The sequence below is a fragment of the Onychomys torridus genome, chromosome X, assembly GCF_903995425.1.
Source record: "Onychomys torridus chromosome X, mOncTor1.1, whole genome shotgun sequence".
Classification (NCBI taxonomy): domain Eukaryota; kingdom Metazoa; phylum Chordata; class Mammalia; order Rodentia; family Cricetidae; genus Onychomys; species Onychomys torridus.
In genome coordinates, this window is record NC_050466.1 from 28,894,432 (window position 1) to 28,921,579 (window position 27,148).

The 27,148-nt window shown below is 46.1% G+C and overlaps 1 protein-coding gene across 1 annotated transcript in view; it reads left to right on the forward strand.

Annotated features, from left to right (window-relative positions):
• Bcorl1 (BCL6 corepressor like 1) overlaps positions 1-27,148 on the forward strand; it is a 72,176-nt gene that overhangs the window by 42,756 nt on the left and 2,272 nt on the right. Inside the window, exons 10-16 of the mRNA XM_036174673.1 lie at positions 695-1,084; positions 3,848-4,068; positions 8,746-8,967; positions 11,351-11,517; positions 12,657-12,802; positions 22,142-22,219; positions 23,295-23,445. Of these exons, the coding sequence (XP_036030566.1) occupies positions 695-1,084; positions 3,848-4,068; positions 8,746-8,967; positions 11,351-11,517; positions 12,657-12,802; positions 22,142-22,219; positions 23,295-23,445 (1,375 nt within the window). The remainder of the gene's footprint in view (positions 1-694; positions 1,085-3,847; positions 4,069-8,745; positions 8,968-11,350; positions 11,518-12,656; positions 12,803-22,141; positions 22,220-23,294; positions 23,446-27,148) is intronic.

Here is a 27,148-nt window from a genome sequence, read left to right on the forward strand (position 1 = left end):
AGGGTGATGAGGAGTGCAAGGGGTGTGCTTTCCCAGCAGCAAGGAATGGTGGCAGTGGGTGGGCAGAAGGACTAGAAAGAAAACTCCACCCTTGAACTTCTGGCTACTCTGTAGGGGGTGGGATCAGTTTAATGGAAGTGGCCTGCTGTGTTCTACTGGGACATGCCTGAGTCAAACCATGTCATAGGAAAGGGACGCCTTGCTTCTTCTATGTTAGGGACACTCTTCTTTTGTGATGATTCTGCTTGACCAGGGTAGCTCTGTTGGCTCTACTGGTGGAACCACAGAGTTATGGGGCCTAAGTTGTAATACCAGGCTTCCTTACCTCCTTGCCTTCAGCTCAGATGTCTTTACTGAACCGCAGAGAACTGTGGCTCTCTTCTGCCCTTTATGCTATGTTTAGCTCCTGGTAAACACTTAGCAAGAGTTTGTGAAATGAATTCAAGTAGCACTGTGCCGTGGATGAGTAAGGATGACTTCTAGTACTTCGTAATTGTGTGGTATTTTGGACTCTATAAAGTAAGTACTTAAGACTGAAAGACTTCAGTCCTGTGAGGTAAATGTACCAGTAAGAAGTGACAGAGCATGAACTTGAACTCTGTTCTACGAATCCTTCCCCTAGGACGGTTGTGTCTATACCATACTTAATCCCTTGAAGAAGCAACTGAAAGTCTTCTGTATTTCTCATCCATAGGAAGTATCTGCAGCTCTTTTGCTGGTATGGCAGATAGTGACATGGGAAGCCAGGAGGTCTTCCCTACAGAGGAAGAGGAGGAGGTGGCTCCCACCCCAACTAAGAGGAGAAAGGTGAGAAAGACCCAAAGGGACACCCAGTACCGCAGCCATCATGCCCAAGACAAGACCCTGCTGAGCCAAGGCCGCAGACATCTGTGGCGAGCCCGAGAGATGCCCTGGAGGACAGAGGCTGCTCGGCAAATGTGGGACACCAATGAAGAGGAGGAAGAAGATGAGGAGGAGGGCCTGGTGAAGAGAAAGAAACGGAGACGACAGAAGAGCCGAAAATACCAGACTGGGGAGTACTTGACAGAACAAGAAGAAGAGCAGCGGCGGAAAGGGAGAGCAGGTAAGGTTGGCCGTGGGGCTGCTAGTTCTGTTTTCAAGTCAGCTGGGAATCCTTGGCCCAGTGGCATTCATAACCCCTCTTCACCAGTTGAAGGCCTTAGGACTGATAGGAACTGGTACTGTGGTCTTCACCTGTCACAGGAGGTCACTCAGATCCACCTTGAGTATGTGGCTTTGAATCTGAAAGGAAGGAATTCAAACTAGCCTACAGGTAAGCTGAGGATGTGGAGACCCTTGCCCTCTGGTTTCTTATAGACATCTGAACCTGTGGTCCATGCCATTGTGACATTCTTGGCATGGGCCAGTGTCATACTAGGGAGTTCTGGTTAGCTTGAAAGAGTCAAGTCTTGGAGGTTCTCCCTTTTGGAATCTTGGGTTTAAAGAGAAAGAGGAACCAGGTGTGGTGCCTGTCATCCAAGTGCTTAGGAGATTGAGGTGAGAGGACAGTGAGTTTGAAGCCACCCTGGGCTGCATAGTGAGATCCTGTCTCAAAACAAATAAGGAGGGCATTGGCTGCTATACTTAGGATGCCTCTGCTCATAAACTAAAATGAGATGTAGTTCTCTAAAGGCAACAGAAAAGTTTGAAATATGTAAAACCTGATTTTTTTAGTTAAAGCCATAAGGAGTTTTTTCAAGTCATAGTAAAGTTTTGAGGTGACATAGGTATTTGTTGATCCTGAGCTGTGAAAGCAGGCAGTTCAGAAAGAAAACCTTCAGTGGCCATGTCAAATGCTTTAAATATGATCATAGAGGGATAGACAAGAGGTTCATACCAGTATCCTTCATTAAGTACAATTCAGGCCTCTTCCCATAGTGGGTTTCTAATAGAACAAAAAGCCCATCTCTAGATTCCATAGGAACACGTTTGTCTTTCCTTATTCTCTGACCGCTCTTCTTGAAGCAACAATCGTCTCTTATAGTATATTCACTCTGAGCTGCTGATAAATATGTCCCCTTACTAGCTAAACAAAAGCAGCTCACATTGAGTAGGCAGTAGATCCTGGGTATACTATAATGCAAAGAAGGCTTAACCTCATTTCTGACTCATTTAAGTGGAGATATATATGATGCCTATCCCTACACTTGAGGGTAATTGAGCTCTTTTACATTGACTATCTGAACAAGTGGGGCAATTTTCCCCTTCTTTTGCCAGAACCATAATGGATTGGTCATGAATGAGCCTCTGCCTCTTGTAAGGATGATAAAGTTATGTATTACCCAGTCCTCTCTAATGAAGGCAGCTTTCCTAGCTTGGAAGCTTCTCATAGAACTACTAGCTTTTTCTTTTTTTGTGCGTGGGGGGTCTCTATTATGTAGCCCTGGCTGTCCTGAAAATCACTATGTAGACCAGGCTGGCCTCAAGAGACTCAGAGATCTGCTTGCTTCTGCCTCCCAAGTGCTAGGATTAACAGCATATGCCACCACTCCCAGCTTGAGTTATCAGGTCTTTCAGTCAGAAGGACCTCTTTTGGAGTTTCCTGGTCCCATTTGCTACACTTTATAGAAGAAAATTTTTCTTGGCGGCTGGAGAGATGGCTCAGAGGTTAAGAGCACTGACTGCTCTTCTTCTGGCCTGCTGTAAACATAATAAATAAATGAATGAATGAATGAATGAATGAATGAATGAATGAATGAATAAATAAATAAATAAATAAATCTTTTTTAAAAAAAGAAGAAAATTTTTCTTGTATCACCTCAATTAATTCTGCTACCATTTCTGGGACTTGAATGATATTCTCCCAATTTATAGATAGGGAAACGGAGGTTCAAAGGGATTATGGATTGCTTCTATTCCATTGCATAGTTAATGGTAAGCCAGAGATAAGAATGTAGTAATTTTTAATTGGTTAGGATGCTTGCCTACAATGCACAAAGGCTTGGGTTTGATTCCCAGTACTACAGAAATTGGCTGGGGGCCGAATATGCCTGTAATCCCAGCACTTGGGAGGTGGAGGCAAGAGAATCAGAAAGTCAGAGCCATTGGCACATGTTGAGTTCAAGGCTGACTTGTTACATAGTGCAGCAACAAACAAGAGAGACCCTGCCTCAATGCAAGGTAGAAGGAGAAAACTGATACCTGATGTTAGCCTCTGACTTTCATATGCTCACTGTAGCACACTTGTGCCCACACTCACACAACTGCATACATACACACCCACACATACAAGCCATACACCTATATAAGAGGTTTAGGGCAGACCATATGGTGTGAGGCTCATGCTAGTAGAGTTTGTAGAAGAGCTTTATGAAATTACAGTTCTAGACACGTGGTGCCATGTACCAGTGATACCAATGACTTGATTTCCAATCAAGGAAAGCAGTAGCTTTCTGCCATTAGACATTAGTCAAGTAGGCTCATAATACCTTCTGGATTGGGGAATTTCTGTTGTATTGATCTTGGTGTCTTCAGACAGTAACAAACAGGATAGTTGGGTGGGGAGAACTGAAATCATAAACTCAGCCTTCTACTTTGATCTTATATCCCACTGTACTCGATACTTAAGCAAAACTGCTAAATTGGTTTTCATTTTGGAGAAAGAAAGAGGATGGAGAAAAGGCTGAAAAGAGATTCTGGTTGGCTCTGGGCTATGGGGAGATCCTTTTTAAATGACCCATATTTGGAGGGGCCAGCCAGATGGACTGCCCTCTGCTGGCAGGGCTGAAAACTGCCTCCTGTAGATAGAAGAGGGATTTGTATGGTGAAGCAATAAAGGATGGTGTTCCTTTTCTCTTACAGTCATTCTTTCCTGTTTCTTATTCAGATTCAAAGGCCCGTAAGCAGAAGACTTCCCAAAATTCAGAGCACTGTCTCAGGAACAGGAACCTTCTCCTGTCCAGCAAAGCCCAGGGGATCTCGGACTCACCAAACGGTTTCCTCCCAAATAACCTGGAGGAGCCAGCCTGCCTTGAAAATTCAGAAAAGCCTTCAGGAAAACGAAAGTGCAAGACCAAGCACATGGCAAACATCTCAGAAGAGGCAAGGGTGTGTGGCCACCAAAGAGATGAACGTGGGGGTGGGATATGGGCTAGAGAGGCAGACTTTCTACTCGATGCCTCTGGCAGGAATTTCCTCAGGGAGGGTGAAGGAAACAAGTAGATAGAGAAGTCAACTGATGTGTATGCAAGTATTTGAAACTAGTTCCAGAAGGGTTGGGGCAGGTTTAAAGAGTGGAAACTAAAGTTATAGTTAACTCTATGGTTTGACCCCTGATTTCTTTTCCCCAACAATCTTTGTATCTCCTTTGAGTTAAGATATGGTTAAAAGATGTGGCAGGGTGCTAGCCTGAGTAGGTTGTTAACATCTAATCAAGAAGCTTTTGTCTGAGCTTAACTCACTAGACACCAGTCACGGAGCTCCCTGAGACAATAAAGGTAGAAGCCAACTTGTAGAATCCAGGATTTGGTTCTCTAGACCAAGGTTTCTTGAGGGTCTGGGTTAGCTGCTTTTTTCCGCTCTCTCCCCTGTTCCTTTGCCTCTGGAGGAAGCCTAGGTTGGCTACTCACCAGTTAGTCTGGCAAGCATTCTTTGACTCTTTTTCAAAATCACCTGTTCCTTTGGTTCTGATGTTTATAACAGTTGGTGTTGGTGTCAGATTCTTCCAGGTACCACTAAAGAAAAAATAAGACAGTCCTCATGCTGGGTGACTTTTACATTTGAAGGAAGTGAAGGTCTAGTGTGCACCTATGATAGATATCTGTCATTGACAACCCAAAATAAAAAGGCCACATTGGGCTGGTTTGGTTAGTTAGATTCTTACCCTTCTGTCTAGCTTTCAAGTAGGAATTCCCAAACAGTACTAGCAGAGAAAGGATGGATGCTTGTCTTCCCCCACCCCTTCCTCCTTCCTCCCTCATGAATCCTTGTTGCAGCTTAGACAAGGCACTCAAGTCTATTTTGCTCATCTTTTAAAATGGAGCTGATGCTCCTTGCCCTTTCTGTCTCACAAGGGTGCTTGCAGGGAACAAAGGAGGCAATGTCTGTGACAGGCTTTGATAACCGTAAAGTGTTTTCGGAGGCTTGGTATGCATCCTTGCAGTTCAGCAGAGACAGGGGTGAGAGAACTGGAGGTACAGCATGACCAACTGTGGCCTGGCATGGCAGGCTAGCCAATTCCCTGTAACACTTCGATTATGAGAAAGATAGGGGCCACTGACGAGTACAGAAACCTGCTGTGAACTAAGTGCCTCTTTCCTGTCGTCGCTCTTTTTATTTAATGTATGTGTTTGTGTTGTGTGTAAATGCACACTCATGCCATAGCACAAGTGTAGGGGTCAGAGGACCACCTTGACAGTAGGTCTTTGCCTTCTACCTTGTTTGAGACAGTCTCTTTCTTGTTTTCCTGTTACATACACTGGGCAAGCTGGCATGAAATTTTCTGTATCCACCTCCCGTCTTCCCACAGAGTGCTGGGTTTATAGGCACTTGTAGCACAACTCCAGCTTTTATATGGGTTCTGGGGATTCAAACTCGGGTCCTCATGCTTGTATGGCAATTGCTTTTACCCACTGAGCCATAGCCCCAGGCCTCCTGTTCTCACTCTTAATTCCTGAGTGTTTCTTGGAGGTAGGCGCTTGTATTCCAGTCATTTAAAGGACTTGTGAGAAGTGACTCAGTGGTCCTGTTTGCCAGAGTCAGGACATGAAAGAAATTTGTCTGCCTTGGGAGGAGCCCTGGTTGTCAGTGTGCCTTGCAGTCTCTGACTAGGTGCTTTCTGCCTATTTCTGGGACATCCCTGGGAAGTAGGTGAGTAGGCAGAAAACACTGTCACCTTTAAGTAGTTCTGAGAGAGGTAGAGGTCCCAGGATCCTACCTGCTCCTCACCATCTTTCCTGGACACTCAGATGGCCCCATCCCACACAAAGGTAGCCAGCCGCTTGACCCTCAGCAGCACAATCTTATGCTTCAGTCTGGTTGTTCTGTCTGGCGATATGTCTGCTAAAACGATCTCCTAGAGGAGGTTTTGTCTCTCCCCAGGGCCTCCCATCCTCCCTCTCGCCTTTCTTTCTCTCCCAGTCATCACCACCTGCTCCAGTTGCCCCCATGGCACAGGGCTTTGTAGTAGGAAGCAATGCAGGGGGAGGATTGGGGGACGCTCCTGCAACACTAAAGCAGGGGCTCAGAGCCAGGGGGAAGGAGAGAGGGGGAGGGGTCCCCCTACTTGTTCTCACTCCTCCCCCTCCCAGGCAGTCTTCTTGCCTGCTCTAGCAGCCTGGCCTCCAGAAAGAAATGTACCCTTTGGAGCCTGGCTTAGCTTAGCAAAAACCTGGGTACATGACCCTGTGTCTTCCAGTCCTGCCATTGTATTCTCCATCTCCCTGGTGAAAACACAGTACCATAGCCTCATGGTTGGTGCTTTCTTGCTAGGGCTTGTACAGAAACTAATCATTACTGCTTGTGATTTTCAGATTTACGGGAGGGCACAGATTCCCTGGACCTGCATAGTTTATCTGCTAGTGTTCTTTTCTTTCTTTTTTGGTTTTTTGAGACAGGATTTCTCTGTGTAACTTTGGAGCCTGTCCTGGACTAGCTCTGTAGCCCAGGCTGGCCTCGAACTCACAGAGATCCACCTGCCTCTGCCTTCCGAGTGCTGGGATTAAAGGCATGTGCCACCACTGCCCTGGCTAGTGTTCTTTCTTGACTTTATGTAGCTTTCTAGGTAACTTTTCTGACTTCCCAGGAGTTTTACATGGATAACTTGAATCAAGTCAATACATAATTGTGATTGATAACATACCCAGCTCTGACTTCAGTGCTGGAAGCAACAACAACAAAAGAGAAGGTGACAGTATGAACTGTGTCCCTAAGGAGCTAAAGAACTAGTCGGAGAGCCAGGTGTAGGGGGTAAAGAAGGGTTGCTTGATCCCCGAGTCATGAGACACAGTCCTAAAGGACATTTAAAAAGAAAAGAAAAGAAAAACAACCTTACTAGGGGACGCAGACATCTAGAAAACAGCAAAAAAATAAGGAAATGAGCTGCCAGACTAGATGATTCTAAGTAGGCTCTGGATGTGCAGAAAGAGGGCAGTGGGGCTACAGTGTTGTAGAGTAGTGTGGAAGACACAGGTTCAATGAACACTTGATGCTCTGAGGGCTGAGTACATATACGTGTTAGCCCCATCATGCCACATAACAGATCACTCTAAAACCCAGTGGCTTTACACAACAATAAGCATGTATTGTCTCACTGTTTCTGGAGCTCAGGAATTCGGGGCAGCTTAGCTGAGCCTAGTGTGGGATTTTGCATGAGGTTGCAGTCGAGATGTTAGGGCCACATCTATTTGAAGCCTGAGAAGATGTACTTCCAGTATAGTTCATGCACATGGCTGGTGTGATGATGCTGGCTATTGGCAGGAGGCCTCTTTTCCTTTCCTCATGGATCTCCCCAAAGAGCTACTAGCTTTCACCACAGAAAACTATTTGAGAGAGTTTCATACAGGAGCCACAGTCAATGTCTTTGGGGACCTGGCCTTGGAAGTCACCACACACACACACACACACACACACACACTTTTGCAGTTTCCTGTTGATTACCTAGGTGAGCCTTATCTCATATGGGAAGGGATCTACACAAGAGCTTGACTGTCAGGGATAGCGTCGAGTCCATTATGGTGGACCTACCCTTAGTCTTCTTTCTGGCTTCTAGTGGATTCATGTCTCTCTTGTCTGCGGGGTATACTTAAACTCTGCTAACACCTCCTGAGTGTCATTCAGTTTCTTACCTTAGACTCTCAGCTACGTGCAGCTGAGGCTGCTCCCATCTTTGAATAAAGTGGTTCTTTACATACAGTTACTTCAACAGTTATTCCTCATCTAGAACCTGAGTTTAATATACAAGTGACCTGTGCCCCCACAGACCAAGGAGGGTATAGGAAAGCAAGCATGGGAACCTTCTATGTACCTTCAGATCAAAATGGGGCAAAGGGAAGCAACCGTGGGTCACCTCTGAGGACAGAACTCTTAGAATATTGGTAATCCACAGCCTTTGTAGTAGTTGCTTATCTCAAAGGCCCTCCAAGGGAGAAAGTAATGCTCAGAGGAGTTAGGCTCTGCTTCAGGTGTTGTAACTAGTGGATGGCAGAGGCAAACTTCAAACCTGTCTGGTTCCAGAGCCTCACAGTCCACTGTCGTAGATGGGCCTGAATGTAATCTTAGGTCATGGTATGATGAAAGACAAGGAAAGCCTGTGAGGTTGGATAAGGGGACAGGTTTATACAATGAGAGTGAAGGTATTGAACAGTGTGATGAGGCAGACTGCTGTCTCTTGTGTTTCTTTGTTCTTATTACTTACAGACACAGCTTATCCAGAACCTCAGCCACAAGTAGAGGAGGCATGCCAAGTGCTTTAGAGAAGCTGGGCTGTCTCTACCCAATTTTCAGGCCTCCTGCCATGCCATGGTTTATGGGGCTGAGGATCTTGTACTCTGAACATCCACCCAAGGAAATGTAGAAGCTTTCCTCATTTGGCAAATAACCTCACATGGTTAGTGACTAGCCTAGCCTTCAGTCTCCAAGCTGACAGTAGACTGGGCCACTTGGCATACTGTCAGTAAAGCACAGCATGAGTGTAGATGTAGTGAGGTGGCTTTGACAGCCAGATGGCATGGTCATGATGAATCAGATATGTTGCCTAGCCTGACATAGGACTTCACTTCTTTCCAGAGCAAAGGTCGTTGGAGCCAGCAGAAGACACGATCTTCTAAATCTCCTACTCCAGTGAAGCCCACAGAACCATGTACACCCTCTAAGTACCGAAGTGCTGGCCCAGAAGAGGCCTCAGAGTCACCCACTGCCCGACAGATCCCTCCAGAGGCACGGAGACTCATAGTGAACAAAAACGCTGGTGAGACCCTCCTGCAGCGAGCAGCTCGCCTGGGCTATAAGGTGAGTAAGCTCTCCCTAGCAGGCAGGCAATGACAGGATGACATTGGCCTGGACCTCAGGGAGCAGCTATGCCATTGGCTCCTTTGGGGCCTAAGTCTGGCTGGTCTCCCTCTGCTGTCCACATTGCCTCTGAGGCTGTTCTGCCCCTTGTCTTATCTCAGTATGTGGGAAGGTAAGCTCATTGAAAAGTCAACTCAGGATAAATGCAATTGAAATAGTACACAACAGCATCTGCTACATCCCTAGGTTAGGAAGGGGATTTGTCTTACCTTACTTATGTAGTGGCTTCCCCAACCAAGAGGGACATACGGCCATTACTGTTCACACTTTATAACTCCTGTGGTTTCTCTTCATTTTGGCTTTCATGTAGAAGGGACAAGAGCATGTTCACTAAACAAAGCCAGAGCTAACCCCACTTGCTTATACGTGGGAAGGAGGGCAAACAAAGCAGTAGTCATATTAAGAACTTTGATGTAAGCCTATTCAGGTATGTCTTATTGCAAAGAAAAACCTAGAGTTAGCAATATTAAATGATATGGCAAGATGTGTATAGTGGATTACCCAGGTGGTAGCCCCAACTCCTGGGAGGTAGAGGTAGGCAAATCAGCAGTTAAAAGCTAGCCTCAGCTACATAGTGAATTCAAAGCTAGCCTTGGCTACCTCTGCTATCTCAAAAAAAAAAAATACAAGATAAATGGTGTTCAGTATCCTTCATGACAGTATTTTTGTCTGAGTTCAAACAAGCCTTTTGACTCCCAAGTGCTGAAGAGTGGAAGGACTCCCCCATTTACCTTGATGAATTTCCCTGAGGCTGAATGTTGGTATACATTTACATCCCTTTCCACTTTTTTTTTTTTTCAGAGCTGAGGACCGAACCCAGGGCCTTGCGCTTGCTAGGCAAGCACTCTACCACTGAGCTAAATCCCCAACCCCTCCTTTCCACTTTTTGTTGACACACAGATACCCTTGAATATGTATCTTCGCCTTTCTCCATGATGATTTCTTCTGGATTTATTTGCGGATGTGGGTTTAACTACATTACAGTTTGCCTTCTGTATTAGGCTTTCCGTACCTATGAGTGTACAGACTGCTCTGCAGCTTTCATGGTGCCCCATCAAGCAGCCAGTTTACCTTTGTTGAATATTTAGTGTGGATGTCTGTATGGCTATCAGGGAGACCTGAATATGTACTGATTACCAGTCTCTGCGGAATCAACAAACAGGCGAACATTGGAGAAGCCAAGACCAGAACTGGAACTTGGTCTGGAGAAGAGTGGGCATCTCTGTTAGTGAGAGTGTAGGAGGTCCACATAAAGGCAACAGGATGCTTTCTGTGTGCAGGAAGCAACAGGCACAGCCAGGCTCTTAGTCGTTTTCTCCACCTGAAAGTGTTGACAGCAGAACAATAGTGGGTACCATGACCTGTCACCCAAGAGCACTGCCAACCCCCATCCCACTTTATCCATAGCCTTGTCCTAGGCTAGCAGGAGTGCTTCAAGTCACTTGAGTTCCACCTCTGGTCCTGTCACCTTGTCGCCTCAGCCCCAGGAAGGTAGGCGTGATCTGAGGCTGAGGGACAGAAGTGTACTGTGGGGCTAGAGATGTAGTTCCGATGCTTTGCCTAGCAAACCCAAAGCCCTAGGCTCAATTCCCAGCACTGCATACACTGAGTGGAGTGCTCCATGTCTGGAACCCAAGTATTCAGGAGGCAGAGACAGGAAGAGCTGAAATTCAAGGTCATCCTTGGCTACATAGGGAGTTTAAGGCCAGCCTGGAATACAGTGAGACTCTGTCTCAAAAGAAGAAAACAAAACGGAGTTGTGCTTGGTGCAGTGACTGGAATGACCCTGTCAAGAACAGACCTCACTGGGCCTTTAATCCCAGCACGTGGGAGGCAGAGCCAGGCAGATATCTATGAGTTCAAGGCCAGCCTGGGCTACAGAGTGAGTTTCAAGAAAGGCTCCAAAGCTACACAGAGAAACCCTATCTCAAAAAAAAAAAAAAAAAAAAAACAAAAAAAAACAAAAAAAAAACAAACACCAGACCTCCCCATCTGTGTCTTTTAAAGCTCAAAAGGTGGGTTCTGGGCAGCAGCAAGGCCCACTCTGAGGACCTCACTCCAGTGATCATCACCTAGATGAGTAGTACTCTTGGCCATAAGAAATGTCTTCCTCATGCCAAGGGAACAGCTCAGAGCTGGGGCCCTGGCCATGGAAGCTGAGGACTGGCTTTGTTCACAGAAGATTTTGAAATGTGTCTTTTGCTCCCACATATAAAGGACAGGCTCTGGGACTTGTCAGACACTGACAGAGTGGTAAGTCTAACAGGGAGGATTCCAAAAATTAGACTTCTCTTTGCTCACAGAGCTGTCCCCATCCCCACAGGACGTTGTTCTCTACTGCCTCCAGAAGCACAGTGAGGACGTGAATCACCGTGACAATGCGGGCTACACAGCCCTGCACGAGGCCTGTTCCCGGGGCTGGACTGATATCCTGAACATCCTGTTGCAACATGGGGCTAATGTGAACTGCAGCTCGCAGGACGGCACAAGGCAAGAAAGCTGTTCCTCTGCCAAGTCTCAAAACGCAGTTCAGTCCTTCACTGTGGAGGTCTCACTCCAGCTGGGATGCTTGCAGCTTACCAGCTGCTGGTGTCAAAAAGGCCTTTCCAGGAAGCCTTTGAAAGGATTTCTGTGGGCTAAGGGGAGCCAGCTTAGAGCAGGAGCTGATGAGTTCCTCGGTGGTCAGTCCATACTGGACTAAGGGAAGGCTGAACTTGTCCAGGCTTCATCCTGTCCAATGCCAGGTCCATTCAACCTTCCTGAATATCATCCTGGTGGGCCACTTGTCTCATGTGGAATTGATGTCTTAGGATCAAAGCAGGAAGCTAATCTTATAGTGACATTCCAGATTTGGTTTTTGTGATTTGGTCTCTGTGCACTTAAAAAAATAAGCTACCTGGGTCTGTGAGGTTAGCCTGGTATGTAAAGGCACTTGCCACCAAGCCTGACAACCTTGGCTTCCCCATGATGGAAGGAGACAGCTGATTCCTGCAGGTTGTCTTCTGACTTCCACACACATATTCACGCATACGCACACACACAATAAATAATAAGTAAATGCAATGGCATATTAATGCACACACATACACAAACATAAACACTCACTTTGTTTTGAAGAAGTTACACCTACTCTCCTCAGAGCACCTACTTCAGAAAGGTTCCAAAGGATGCTGCATTCCAAGTAGAAGGACCCAGATCAAAATGTATAGGCTCTGCTTGGCTGCTACCTGGTATAGAGCCTCCCTACACATCCCTGCCCTTGAGCAGTCATCTGGGTCCTTCTTAAGCAACCACCCACATCTGCTTTAGTTTTAACTTCCACCTTGTTCTCTGCTGAAGTAGTAGATCTACACTGGGCTCTAGATACTGTCTGAAGATGCAGGGGAACATAAAGGAGAGAGATATGGGAGAGAAGAAAAGGAGATACAGAGAAGATAAAGACATGGCTAGATAGGATAAGAGTTGCAGGGAGTGGCTTCTCTTCCCTGAATCTTACCCACATTGCATTGAGGATATCCTGAGGTCACCACAATATCATCTCCCCCTCCCCACCCTCCTAATTTGGTAGGCTGAAGCCTAAGAACTCCCTGCTTGAGTACCGTCTCACTGACTCTATATGACCTCCACAGGCCAGTTCATGATGCTGTGGTCAATGACAACCTGGAGACCATCTGGCTCTTGCTATCCTATGGAGCTGATCCCACACTGGCTACCTACTCAGGTCAGACAGCCATGAAGCTGGCCAGCAGTGATAACATGAAGCGCTTTCTCAGTGGTAAGCATGGACCAGAATTACAGCCAGAATCATCAAGGTTGGCCTTGGACTCCTCAACCTGTGGTGGTGGTGGTGTGGGGGGGTGTCTCTTCAATGACTCTGTCCTAGACAGCCCCCATGAAGGGGTGTCTACCCTCCTCACATATTCCTTCAGGGTCTTAGGAATCTCTAGTTACTTTTAAAAGCCCCTTGCGGGCTGGAGAGATGGCTCCGAGGTTAAGAGCACTGACTGCTCTTCCAGAGGTCCTGAGTTCAGTTCCCAGCAACCACATGGTGGCTCATAACCATCTGTAATGAGATCTGGTGCCCTCTTCTGGCCTGCAGTCATACATGCTGTATACATAATAAATAAATAAATCTTTTTTTAAAAAGCCCCTTGCTGTGAGTGTCCACATCACTACCTCTGTTAGGCCCTAACCTCCTACAGGGACTCATTTCACCACTAGGTGTCTGGAGCAGGCCTCCTGATGGGAGATTGGCTATATACTCTTAGCTGGGAGCAAGATACGTTGACCTGTGCTATGAATGGAATGTCATTGGTAGAGAACAGATAGTCCCCTTTTGCTCTTTCTGCAATCTCTCCTTGATTGTGATTAAAGTGGTACTTCTGAGACCCTTTCTGAAGCTTTAGTCCTCAGGCCCTTTTCCCATGGTAACTTTGATATTTCCTGTGCACTCCATTATTCCCCTTCTCTACATTCTCTCTCTCTTCCCCACCCTCCATCTTCTAGGGAAGCGTCATGTTCAGGCCCATAATCAGGAGCAGAAGCCACCACATTGATACTTTTCTCTAGAGGGTAGCACTGTGTGTCTGCAGGTAGGTAGGTTGCTCTGACTGATTAGGCAGGTAGGATGGAGGAATGAAAGAGGGGAATCCAGTTTGAGTATGCTCAGCATCAGTCCCTTCTGACTTTATCACAGGAACCTTTAACATTTTGAGACGACATACGTGGCTTAGTCCTTGAGGTTGCCTGAGTGCTGGGTGCTGCAGCTATGACCCTCCTCACAGGCTTCAGCTGTGCTAGAACAGTCTGTTCCCTCCTTTCCCCTAAGCTTTGGCCCCATTAGTCACCAACTGTCCCCGCAAAGGATGCAGTATTTGGTTCCCAGGTAGGGAGTCATGCTTACTTAAGAAAGGTTCGCTAAGTAGCTACTAATGGAGGAACTAAGAGAACCTGTACTAAAGGTTCCCACAGAAGGGGAAAGAGATGAGGAATACTACCTTTATATTGTAGAGGCTGCAGGGAGGCAAGGGTTACCTAGGGAAGTTTTGCCTTGAGCTCAGCCAACCTCCAGGCAGGTCCCATTGAACTTAACTAACCCTTGAAGTATAGGCCTCAGGGCCTCCAGCCTGACTGACCTTGGACTGGGGGACTGGAGGCTTCCTTTTCCAGTTCTTTCCCCCTGGCTCTAGGTCCTTGAGCATCTGTTCCTCTTGAGACACAGCCACTTAAGGATTGCTTTTCATTAATCACTTAACTTGGACCAATGATGACTGGTACTCACTTTTGCAGAGCCACCCCAAGGGTACAGCATCTGTAGCATCCTCCCACATGCTCACTCTGTCTTAGATGCACTCTGGATTCCGAGAACCATGTACAGACTAACATCTAGAGTATGCCAGTATAATGAAGGCATTTCATAAAGCTTTGCATTTCATAACTTGTCTAATTGGAGGGGAACTCTCTGGCTAGAAAGTGCCCTCTGCAAAGGAAAGGTCAAGTAAATTAATACCTCTGGCTACTTTATTGACTAAATGAACTCTCTTTTCGTTCCTGACCTCTTCTCGAAAACTCCAAAGGAGTCTAAATGTTGACACTTTTTTTTGAGACAGGGTCTATGCAGTCATGGCTGTGTTAGAACTTCCTATGTAGACCAGACTGGCAGAAATCCACCTGGCTCTGCCTCCTGAGTGTAGGATTAAAAGCGTTCACCTCTACACCTGATTGACACTATTTTTATTGGCTAAAAATGAGAAATAAGCACTTCTTCCCCTATATTTCTATAAACTCATACCAATCTCCTAGGTATTCTTTTTAAAAGACTTTTTGAGCCAGGGTCTCACTATGCGGCTCTGATTGGCCTGGAACTTGCTATGTATACCAGGCAAGCCTCAAACTCAGAGGTATGAAGCTTTCTCTCTCTCTCTCTCTCTCTCTCTCTCTCTCTCCCTCTCTCTTTAAGATTTATTTATTTATTATGTATACAGCATGTATGACTGCAGGCCAGAAGAGGGCACCAGATCTCATTACAGATGGTTGTGAGCCACCATGTGGTTGCTGGGAATTGAACTCAGGACCTCTGGAAGACCAGTCAGTGCTCTTAACCTCTGAGCCATCTCTCCAGCCCGGAAGCTTTCTCTTAAATAATATCTACCTGCCTTTTTCTCCTGAACGCTGGTATTAAAGGTTTGTGCCACCACATTCAGCTAAAAAGATTTTAAATGTGTGAGTGTGGGAGGAGGTGCATTCATGAATGAATGCCAAGGCCTACATGTGGAGTTGGGTGGACAACTTCAGGAGATGAAAGTTAGGTCATCAGGCTCCTGCAGCAAGCACTTCTATCCACTGCAACTTCTCACTGACATATAGCTAGCCTTTTGACACCCCATTCCCTAACTAAAGTGCTAGTTCATGTTATAAAATCCATAGGAGACTTTCCTAAACTCCAGTACTCTTGCCTATCTGGGCATCTTCATTCAGGTCTTGTCACATGTTTCTCAATTCATGGGTAGGGAGGTCATGCTCCAAGGGAGTGTTAATAGACTGGAGCAACTTCTCCATGTAAGGGCAGCACTCTTGTTATTAGGGAAAGTTCTAGCAACCTAGACTCAGACCTTGACATGATCCTCCAGTAGAGGCAGGCATTTGTAGGAGCCAGCAGGCCCCCCAGGCAGAGAGGACTTAGGCCCCAAAGCCCTTTTGATGACGAGTGACTGAACAGGTGATAGATAGCACCTTTTTTAAAAAAAAATGAAGGTGAGACAGCTGTGTGTGGTGTCACACACCTGAAGTTGAGCACTGGCCAGAGGCAGGAGGCTAAGGTAGGAAAATTGCTGGGGTCATGAAGCTGTCCTTGGTTACACAGTGAGTTCCAGGCTAGCACATACTACTTATGTGAGCAACAAGACCCTGTCTTTTAAAAGGCAATGGAATTCATCTAATATAACAAAGTTCAAGTGACTAATTCAGTGGCATTGAGCGCATTCATGATAGTAATCATTGGGGACTCTGGATGCCTCAAACTGAGCAGTCCCTCTCTTCTCTTTCATCCCTGGATAATAGCTCACCAGTTCCCCAGGAACCACAAGGTAGGGTTGAGGTCATAAGGTAGGAGAGTAGGGAAGCACTCTTCCCATGCTAGCCCTCATATCTAGGTGCATATTTGTGGAATTTGGACATGTTTATTTATTTGGGCCTTTTGAGATGGAGGTTGTTTTGGTTTTTGTTTTCAATTCCCGCTCACCTGTCTGGCTGCGACTTTTAAAAGTGCTCTCCTTTTCATCTTCAAGCACTTGCTTGGCCAGGTGCTCCAGAGATGAATTGTCTCATCCTCCCCTAGCAGAAGCAGAAAATGAAGCAAACCCATGTAGGATGCTAAGGGCTCCATTTTCTGTGGTCATCTGACTTGTACTTCATGCATAGCTTTTCTCACTATGTAAGGCTCCTCCAGTTCTGAATGGTTTCTAGGGACTGAACTCTTCTAAGTCCCCAAAGGAACATCACTATTTACAGTGTTCCTTTAAGTAAAGGAGAGGGAACTGACTTGGGTTATAAATGTGGGTTTCCTTAAGTTGGATTGACTCCAGCCAAGGCCCATTTCTCCTGAGCTCATGGAGGGTAGTGGAACACTACTTCATTTCTTCTTCTGCCCATCCATTTATTGAGCTTCTGTTAGGTTCTGGGTGCTAAAGGCCAGATAGGAAACCCTTTCTTCCTTGTAGAGCTTGGAGCATGGAGCTGTCCAAACCCCCAGGAGATCTTTGAAAGGCTTCCCCCTTGCGCCAAATTATAGGCCTGTTACTCATTTACCTTTGACCCTTTGGAAAAATGAGCAGCATCCAATCTGGCTGAGCAAGAAAACAGACCCCATTTTTCCTCCTCTGTGGGGAAGAACACAGGTTGGCGGGAACCTGTGCAGTTTGGGTTAAGGCACTAGAAAAGTTATGGGACTTCTTTGCCTTTTGCCTTTGACCATTCAAGGTCCCTGGAGCACAGATTTTTGTTTTTCCTGCCAGAGACCTCTATGGAGTGACCCCATGTCGAAGACATCTCAGTTCTTAGCTTTTTTCCTTTCATGTCCTCAGCTGGGGACTTCACTGACCGGGAGGGTGTGATGGGATGCTAGGCTCTAGAGAAGCTACTGGCTGCCACTCCATACATGGGAACAAGGGACTGGGTACCTACCAGTGAGAGACTGAGGGTGCTTTCAATCAAAAGGCGTTGAGGTAAGATTCATGTCACATAAAAGTAATGATCACAAAGTGATCACTTCAGTGGCTTTTAGTTCGTTTATAGCATTCTCTAGCTACTACTTTTGTCTAGTTCTGAAATGTTATCATCATCCTGAATAGAACTTTGGACCAGCTAAGTGTTTATTTCCCATCACCTCTTCTTCTCTGCTCCTAACACTTAACACTCTGCAATCTTGTCTCTCTGGATTTACCTATTCCAGACTTCATGTACATGGAACCCTACAATCTGCGGCTTCTGTGTCTGGCATAATCATGTAGTATAGTGGTTTCATGGTCCATCCATATTCTAGCATATTTCAGTACTACATTCCTTTTTAAAATTCATTCCCCACTCTGTGTGTGGGGGTGTGGGGGTGTAGGGGTGTCAGAGGATAAGTTGTAGGAATTGAGTCTGTCCTTTCACCATGTGGGGCCCTGGATTTGAACTCAGATCATTAGGCTTGAGGTACGTTTACCCATTGAGCCATCTATCTGACCCAGTTTCTTTTTAATTTATCTATTTTATGTGCATTGGTGTCATGTCCCCCTGGAACTGGCACTACAGACAGTTGTGAGCTGCCATGCAGGTGCTACGAATTGAACCCAGGTCCTCTGGAAGAGCAGTCAGTGCTCTTATCCCCTGAGCCATCTCTCAAACCCTACATTCTTTTTTTATGCCTGACTAATGACCTGCCATTGAGTGTGTGTATATGCCATTTATATTATCTGCTTATTCATGCATAGCCATTTGCACAGTGTCCGTCTTGTAGCTTGTCAGTGGTGCACATGCACAAATACTTGTTTTCATTACTCTTTGTCAGTTCTGTTGCATGTGTACCTAGAAGAGAAATGGGTAGGCCCAGGGCACCTTCTCACACAAAGGACAAGATCTTGAAAGTTCGGTGGGGGTGGAAGAAGAAATTTAAAAAGGAAGGCCACTCATTTTGGTGGCAGTCACATCTGAGGAGTGTGCATTAAAGCTACACCATCAAGTGACTCCTCCTATGTGTCTGTCACTCACATGCCTGTTACAACTTGAGCATCTTTGCTCATGCCAGTTAACTTTGGGCTATCTCAAAAAGGCAAGTTCACCTGGCCAAGACGAAGCTTTGCAGGCAGTGGAGAGAATTAGAGGAATGTGCCGTGGGCTCTGACGGCAGTTCCTAGTGAGGAGCCCCAGGAATGTGAACTTGGCCTGCTCTCATGGAATCTTTGTGTGACTTGGGGGTAGGGGAACAGGGGCAGCAGAGTGCTTATGTTTTGGCATGCTGCTTAAGCAAGCACTTTGGTGTCTCACTTTATAGTAATTCTCTCCTTTTCCCTTCTTCCTCCTCCCCTCCTTCCCTAGTCTATTAAGTGTTTCCTAGGTACCAGGCCCTGGACTTCCAGCACAGGAGATACAATAGTGAACAAAATAGACCTAGCTCGTCCTTTTTGAAAAACAAGGGCCTCCTTTCCTTTATTTCCCACGAGACAGGACTAGGTCATTCTAGATAGACATGGACCCAGCAGAAGCTTCTGGAAGGATGTAGCAGGAATCTTAAAAGTCTTATTAATAGAATCAAACCTGAGGCCAATTATTGGGGTGACTGCTGGAAGATCAGAGAAGCAGAACAAGCCACAGCTATCTCACCTTGCTAGTTCCTCAGGTGATCCTGTTTCCTCAGGCTGGAAGCTTCTGAGTCCTCATCCCAATGGCTCTCAGCTGAACTGTGTTGCTCCAAAGCCTGAACGCTTAACCAGCCAAATGCTTAACTAGCTAAATGCTTCCAGTTTCTGGTCTTCACGCCTTATATAATCTTTCCCTTTCTGCCTCCACTCCCTGGGATTAAAGGCTGGATTTCTGTGATTATAGGCATGTGTCACCATGCCTAGCTGTTTCTAAAGTGGCCTTGAACTCAGAGATCCGGTAGCTCTGCCTCCCAAGTGCTATGATTAAGGCGTGCACCACCACCGCCCAACTTCTGCTATGGCTTGCTCTAACCCATTTTCTAGCCACCATTTCTGGCTCTGTTCTAGTGGCTGTCTGTTCTCTGACCCCAGATAAATTTATTAGGGTGCACAATATTGTGAGGAACATAATACCACCACAGAAGGAAGTCCTGTCTCGGGTAGTACAGTGTATAGAAGAGTGGGGGCTGTCAGCAGGGCCTCAGGTTTAATATGTGGTGTGCAGAGGTCTACTCTACACAACTTAGTTCCAATGGGAACAGCTCTTCATGTCCCAGAAAATGGCTAAGAAAGGAGTGCCTTTGGTAACTTGCATGAACAGATAGTTCTTGGCCCAGAAGGGAGGCAGTGTATGGTAGTGGTACTTTTCAGTGGAGGAAACAAGCTGCACTCCTTGGGGAAATAATTGCCTACTTCCTCCTGGGATTGGCTTTGCAGGTTGTCACCCTTACCTCCTTGTGTTCTTTGGACTCTCTTCTTTCTTTCTTTCTTTTTTTTTTTTTTAGCTGAGGATCGAACCCAGGGCCTTGAGCTTGCTAGGCAAGTGCTCTACCACTGAGCTAAATCCCCAACCCTGGACTCTCTTCTTTCCTGTTGCCTAGGTGCTACTTGAGAGCTGGTGACAGTCACCCACAGCTTAGTGAGCCTGCTAATTGTACTATTGGCACACTGGCAACTTCTGAACTGTGTACTCACAGACAGTACACTTAATTTTGTTAGGAAAGCCAGTAGGTCTGCTTTGTATCTGTGTGGGAATACGAGGTGAACCTGTTAACTATCTGATTCCTAGCTAGGAAACAAGGAGGCTGAGGGTGACCTGGGGTCCATCTTGAGAGCGAGGAAACAAAAGGTAGGTTTTTAAGTTTTGTTTTTTGTTTTTGTTTTTTTTCTGAGATAGAGTTTCTCTGTGTAGTTTTGGTGACTGTCCTGGATCTCGCTCTGTAGACCAGGCTGGCCTTGAACTCACAGAAATCCGCCTGGCCTCTGCCTTCTAAGTGCTGGGATTAAAGGTCTACGCCACTGTCACCCCGCAGTTTTTAAGTTTTAATTGTGGTAGTACATACATAGAAGATCTTCAACTTCAATCACTTTAGACAATCGAGTGATGGGATGTTGTCGATTCATAGTGTCATGCTACTATCACTATATCTGGTTTCAGAACGTTTTTTATCATCATAGAGGGAAACCCCAGCTCTATTCTCAGTACTGCCCTCCCCCAACACTGACATACTCAATCTGCTCTCTGTTTTTTGGTTTGTTTTTTTTTGGGGGGAGGGGGTTCAAAACAGGGTTTCTCTGTGTAACAGGTCTAGTTGCCTTGGAACTCACTCTGTAGACCAGTCTGGCCTTGAGCCCAGAGATCTTCTAGCTTCTGCCTCCCAAGCACTAGGATTAAAGAAAGGCATGCGCCACCACTTCTTACCCTTAAAAATGGGAAGGTTTTCCATGGTTTTTTGTTTGTTTGTTTGTTTTTTAATTTTTTCTGCTTTCTGTCTTACTAGCCTTGCCTACTCTGGACATTTTCTTGAGATGGAATTATATAATATGTGGTCTTTGTAACTTATTCTTACACTTAGCATCATGTTTTTAAGGTTTGTCTATGTGGCATTGGTACTCTGACCTTTTATATGGCCTTTTGTGTCTGGCTTCTTTTAGTTACCATCTATGTTCCTTTTTATGGATTAGTAATCTTCTTCTTTATCCATTCATTGGGCATTTGGGCTCTTTCCAGCTTTTGACCATCGTGAATAGAGCCATGTCCATTCATGAGCATAAAAATTTTGTTTGTACAACTGTCTTCAGTTTTGTTTTTTTTTCAAAAAGTAATTTGTGTGTTTGCATGCATGCATGTGTAGGTATATTGTCACCCTATGTGTAGAAGTCAGTGGACAAATTATGGGGTGTTGGTGCTCTCCTTGCACCTCGGAAAGCAGAATCTGGTTTTGTTGCTCTATACTCCAGCCTGGCTCATCTGTGAGCTTTTGCTTGATTCTGTCTCTCTCCATGTTGGGCCTTGTCATTGGAGTTCTGGGACTATAAATGCTTACTAACAGAGCCAGTTTTTGCCATGCCTTCCAGTGAGCGAACTCATGTCACCAGGCTTGTGACACCTGCTGGGCCATTCTCTAGCACCTTGTCCTGAGCTCTTTTGGGTAGAAGCAAAAGGGATTTGGTTTGGTTTTGTTGAGACAGGATTTCTTGTAGGTGGCCCAGGCTAACCTCAAACTTGATTCCCTTGTCTCAGCCTTCTGAGTAGTAGGGATTACATGTGTGTGTGCTGCCATGCCTAGCTTTACTTGTGTGTGTGTGTGTGTGTGTGTGTGTGTGTGTGTGTGTGTGTGTGTGTGTTTGAGCTGTAAATTAAACTTAGAATCTTTCTCATGCTAAGCATGCATTCTACCACTGAGCTACACCCATAGCTACTTATCTTACTTTAAAGAAGATAGGTCATGATTAATACTGTGATAGGCGTAGGATTATGCTTGTAGAGGAATGTCCTGTGCCTTTAGAAGCTGAGGTCCCCAAGCTACATGCCTCTGGCTGATGTGTAAAAGAGTTAAGAGGCCCAGTGGGGACTACAGACTGAGCATGTCACAGCTTCTTCCAGTCACCTGTTGACATACAGGAATGTAGAGGCAATATTGCCAGATCTTTGGGTTTTTATCTATTTTCTTAAATGAAAAACTGGGCATCTAACTTTTAAGTGAAATCTCCCTGTTTTAAAATACTGGAGGCTGTTTTTTTCTTTTCTTAAAAACTAGGCCATACATTGGTGGGGCTTCTGCCTTCCTGCTTGCAATCTGTTGTGAGCAGGAAGTGGACTTCATTCCTGTCACCCCTGGCCCCTCTTGTGGCCTCTCCCCTTCCCCTCCCCAATCCCACAGGATAATCCTCGAGATTTCCTCCTTGTCTCACACCTTCTCTTCTTTCCTCAGATCACCTCTCAGATCTTCAGGGCAGGGCAGAAGGCGATCCTCGAGCATCCTGGGATTTTTACAGCAGTTCTGTGTTAGGTAAGCTCTAAGTGGGAAGAGTCACGGGAGACTGGGGATGGGTCACCAGTACTTCTTGGAGGTAGGTGTCCCACTTCCTCACCTGGCAGTAGCTTACAGGCCCTTTCAGTCCTTCCTCTTCAGACTCCAGTCACTAGTATGAAGCCTGAGATGCCACAAGGATTTGCATAAAATCATCCTCCCCTGCCTTCTACCTCTCCCCACCTTGGGTGCTGTGTAAATCCTGGTGTTAACCTCTTTTGATACTGCTCACTCTGTAGAAAGTGTCAAGCCCTCTTGTGGCAACTTTTATTCCCTCTCTCTATGCCCCTGTGATGGCAACCCTTGTTTTTGTTTTATTTTCTTCTCTGGGTTTGGTTGTGTTTTCTTTTGCTTTGTTTTTGAGACAGGGTGTTACCATATAACTCTCGTTGGCCTGGAACTCAGAGATCCTTCTGCCTCTGCCTTCCAAGAGCAGGGATGAAAGGGGAGAGCAGGGATTAAAGGTGTGGGCCACTACACAAGGCTCAGCCCTTGTTTTTGAGATTGTTGGTGTCCTGAGCCCTTAACCCTCTGGCCCAAACATCACACAGCAGGAAGATCAGCACACCTTCGTCTGTGATCATCCAGCATTTGTCTAGTGTGAGCCAGGGGCTGAAGATTGAGAGCAGGTTGGGTTGAAATGCTGTGTGCCACACCCAAATGCTTGGGGAGGCAAAGAACCTTCTGGGTCCCTGCATTTGAGATCAGGCAGTGAGATGACCAGAGGATAGGTGTTTTGCTTTACTGTAGTCTTTGACTAGTATCTTCTGTCTTCCATCTGGAAGAGCTGAGCTGTCATCTTTTCAGAGTTCTTTCACTTTTTCTAATCAGAGGTTGGAGAAGGATAATGGACTTCAGGCCACAACACATTTCCTTCCAAGAGCACAACTTTCATGTGCCCTCTCAAGGATGTGAGCCATAGTCAATCCAGCCAGGACTCGTGGCCTTGCATTTATCTCCTAAGCAGCCTCTTTGTATCCCTTTATCTGGCTGGGGCTTTTTCCTCCCTTCAGTTTTATGCTTGTAGCTGATCCCCTGGCTACTCACTTTACAGAGAAAAAGGACGGGTTTGCCTGTGACCTCCTCCATAATCCTCCTGGGAGTGCCGAGCAAGGAGACGATTCAGAACAGGATGACTTCATGTTCGAACTCTCAGACAAGCCTCTTCTCCCTTGTTACAACCTCCAAGTGTCAGTGTCCCGTGGGTAAGTGTCTGAGAAGTCTACAGAGACTGTGTCACAGTGTCCTGGCAACCCCTGGCCTGCCTCCCAGGGAAGGAGGAGCTTTATGAAGGAGGCAAATGCAGCCTGGGGAATGAGTGCTGGACCAGATGGAGTGGAATTTACATCCAAACTCAGAGTTCACAGATCTCTAGTGCTATACCTCGGCTATCAACTCGCATGTGTAGGCCCCCAAATCTGAAGAATTTGTTGCTCTGTTACTATGTGTAGGCGATAATCTGGGAAATATTTGGGATGATGAACTATTAGAATCTCTGGAACATTTTTGTGGTTTCTTGGGATAGCTAGACAGAATATTTGCAACTGAGATTCTTGGAAAAGCCAAGGCATATGGTTGCCATAGCTTGGGATCCACTAGGATCCTTAAGCAATCCAAAGCAAAGGCTCTTCTAGCCTTAACAGCAGCAAGGTGATCAGCACTGCTGGTTCAGGTGACTGTGCCTACTACAGAGGAGCCTCATTCTTTGGAGACTAGAGTATAACCTGACACCTGGTATTAGACTGAGCCCAACTGTGCTAGGTAGGTGAATAAGAATGCCGGATCAGGAGATTGAAGAGATGGCTCAGCCATTTGGAGCACTTAGGGCCCTGATTTGAATCCCAGCACCCACATGACAGCTAACAGCCATCTATAACTCCACTTCTAAGGGATCCAGTGCCACTTCGGGGCCTCCACAGACACCAGTCACATATGTGGTGCATATGCATGCATGCAGGAAAACCCTCATAATATAAATACATTTTTAAAATGCAGGATCAGTTGCCCTTTTGTTCTTAGCCTCCTTGTTCTTCTGGGCGGCAGCTGATCCCAGGGTGGGAGGCTGGGCCTCTGGGATATAGTGTTGCACAGTTAATTAATTCCTCCAAAGTATTCAGCACCTCCTTCTCTGAAACAGGAGCTTGGGCCACAGGCAGTAAAAGGACCAGAGTAGTTTGCTTTAGGTACAGACAGAACATGGACAACCAAGGGCCACATGCCACCCCATAAGCCAGGGGGTATGGGTGATTTGCCTGCAGGTATGTGTGTGCCTATTGCCTGCAGAGATCAGAAGAGGGCATTGCATTTCCCAGAACTTGAGTTATAGACAGTTGTGAACTGAGTCACATGTGTGGTGGGAATTGAACCCAGGTCCCCTGGAAGAGCAAATAGTGTTCTTAACTGTTGAACCATCTCTCTGGCCCTTTTATCCTCATTCTTTGAAAAAGATTGTTCAAGTATATGGTATTGATTGTCACTTTCTATTAGCCTAGAACACTCCATTCCCTAATTGTATAATGTGATAGCCTTTACTATCATGTGGAAGAAATGTTGAATTTTAGGGAAAAGGACTATGAGTCTAAATAGGTGAGGGTGTTTTGTTGTTGTTGTTGCTGATACAGGGTCTCTATGTAGCCCTGGCTAGCCTAGAATTCACTAGGTAGCCCAGGCTGACCTCAATCTACCTGCCTCTGTCTCCCAAGTGCTAGAATTAAAGACTCAAGCCACCATGGCCAGCTACATAGGTGTTTTAGATACTGTATAGAGTGATTGATTTCATAACCATGTTTTATGCATTGGATCAAGCCTTGAGATCCATAGCACAGACAAATCTAGCCTTTGAACAACTCAGCTGAACTACAGACAGGTAAGTATGCAATTAATTTTAATAAAAGACTAAATGTTCTAAGCAGGCTTATTACTGTCAAAAGAATGTCGAGTGAAAAATAAAAAGTCCAGTCTATCTTGAGCTCTATTCCTAGGCACCAGAGAAGACCACAGTTTATGTTGATTTTGTAGCATGTTGGAACTCTACATACTAGGGCTGAGAACCAAGTGTCATGAGGCCATAGAAAGAAGATGGACTGAACACGGAGTTTCTTTCAGGTTTTGTAGGTTTGAGATGGAATCTGAGCTGAGCTAAAAGAAGGACAGGCATAGGGACGGCATGGGCAAAGGCATTGCTACAGAAAGCACAAGGCAGACGTGATGCCAGCACACACCTTTAACTCCAGCGCTCAGGTGGTAGAGGCAGGCCGATCTCTATGAGTTTGAGGCCAGCCTGGGCTACAGAGCGATTCATAGGTGAGCTAAGGTTATATAATGGGGTCCTCTGTCTCTCAAAAAAGGAGAGCTGGAGAGATGGCTCAGAGGTTAAGAGCACTGGCCTCTAGGACCTGTGTTCAACTCCTGGCACCCACATGGTAGCTCACAATTGCAACTCCAGTTACAGGAGATCCAAAACCCTCTTCTGCAGGCAGCAGGTGTGTACATAAAGCACAGACACGTATATCTATATCAGACAAAACATCTATAAACATAAAATTTTTAAAAATGACCTGTTTCTGGTAGGATAGGTGCAACATGGTGAGTGTACGTAGGGGAGTTGGAGACTGAGTTGAAGAGGTTGAATTGGGGTCATCTTTGGACAGTCTGTCTTTTTTTTCCCTTTATTATTATTATTATATTTGTTTTAATTTTACACATCAGCCATGGGTTCCCCTGTCCTCCCCCCTCCCGCCCCCACCCCCACCTTCCCCCCAGCCCCTCCCCTCCATTCCCATGTCCTCCAGGACCAAGACTCCCCTGGGGATTCATTCAACCTGGTGGATTCAGAACAGGCAGGTCCAGTCCCCTCCTTCCAGGCTGAGCAAAGTTGGACAGTCTGTCTTAATATCATGCTAAAGAATTAGAACTTGCTGGGTGACCTGGAACTTACTTTGTAGACCAGGTTGGACTCAGATTCACACAGATTTTCCTGCCTCTGCTTCCCAAGGGCTGAGATTAAAGGGGTGTGCCACCTGTCTGACTATTATTTTATTTTGAATTATGTGTGTATGTGTGAAGTTGAATGTGGGTATGTGCACATGAGCGTAGATACCCAAGAAGGCCAGGGGTGTCAGATCTCCTGGAGTTGCAGTTATAAACCACCCGATGTGGGTGCTGGCAATTGAATTTGAGCCCTCTAGAAGATGACTGTCGACTCTCAACCACTGAGACCCAAGTTGGTATTTTTTTTGCTGGAAGCATAGAAGAGCCATTGAAGGCTATTCAGTGAGAGAATGGAGGATCAGATTTTTATTTTTCAAAACAGGACCCGAGGGACTCTTTGATGTGTTCTTGGGTATGTCTTACTTTCTGCTCAGCACCTCTTTTTTTTTTTTAACCCTCGAACTTAAGCCTGTATTAACATAGCTTTAGTAGTCCCCTCCCACTTCAAGAGAAAGGACTCAACAGGGACAGATGGAGCAAGTGTAAGGCTGGTGCCGTGTAGCACAGACCGGAAGTGGCAAAGGCTGGAGCTGAGACAGGAGAGTGGCTATGAGGAAGAACTGTAAACTGGGACCACTAACTCGGGGAGAATGGAAGTTCATGGATGTGCTTGGCTGGCAGCAGCCTCCACAGCACCCTCCCAGCTCTGCTGAGGCTGCTGCCTAGTCGGATGTGCTCCACCAGGGCAGACTGGCTGTAACGTGAGCCCTGGGCCTGCAGAAACACTGGTGCTGCTGCTGGACTGGAGGAAAAAAGTTGTCTCATACAGTCCAGAGCCAAAGAGAAATGCCTTTCTCATTACCCGCATTGAGGCCTTTCTCCACAGCTCCACCTCCACGAGGGAAGATCTAGGCGAACAAGTGAGGAAGGGTGACGTCAGGAGAGAGAAGCCAGGCAGGGTTGCCTGGAGTCGGGGTC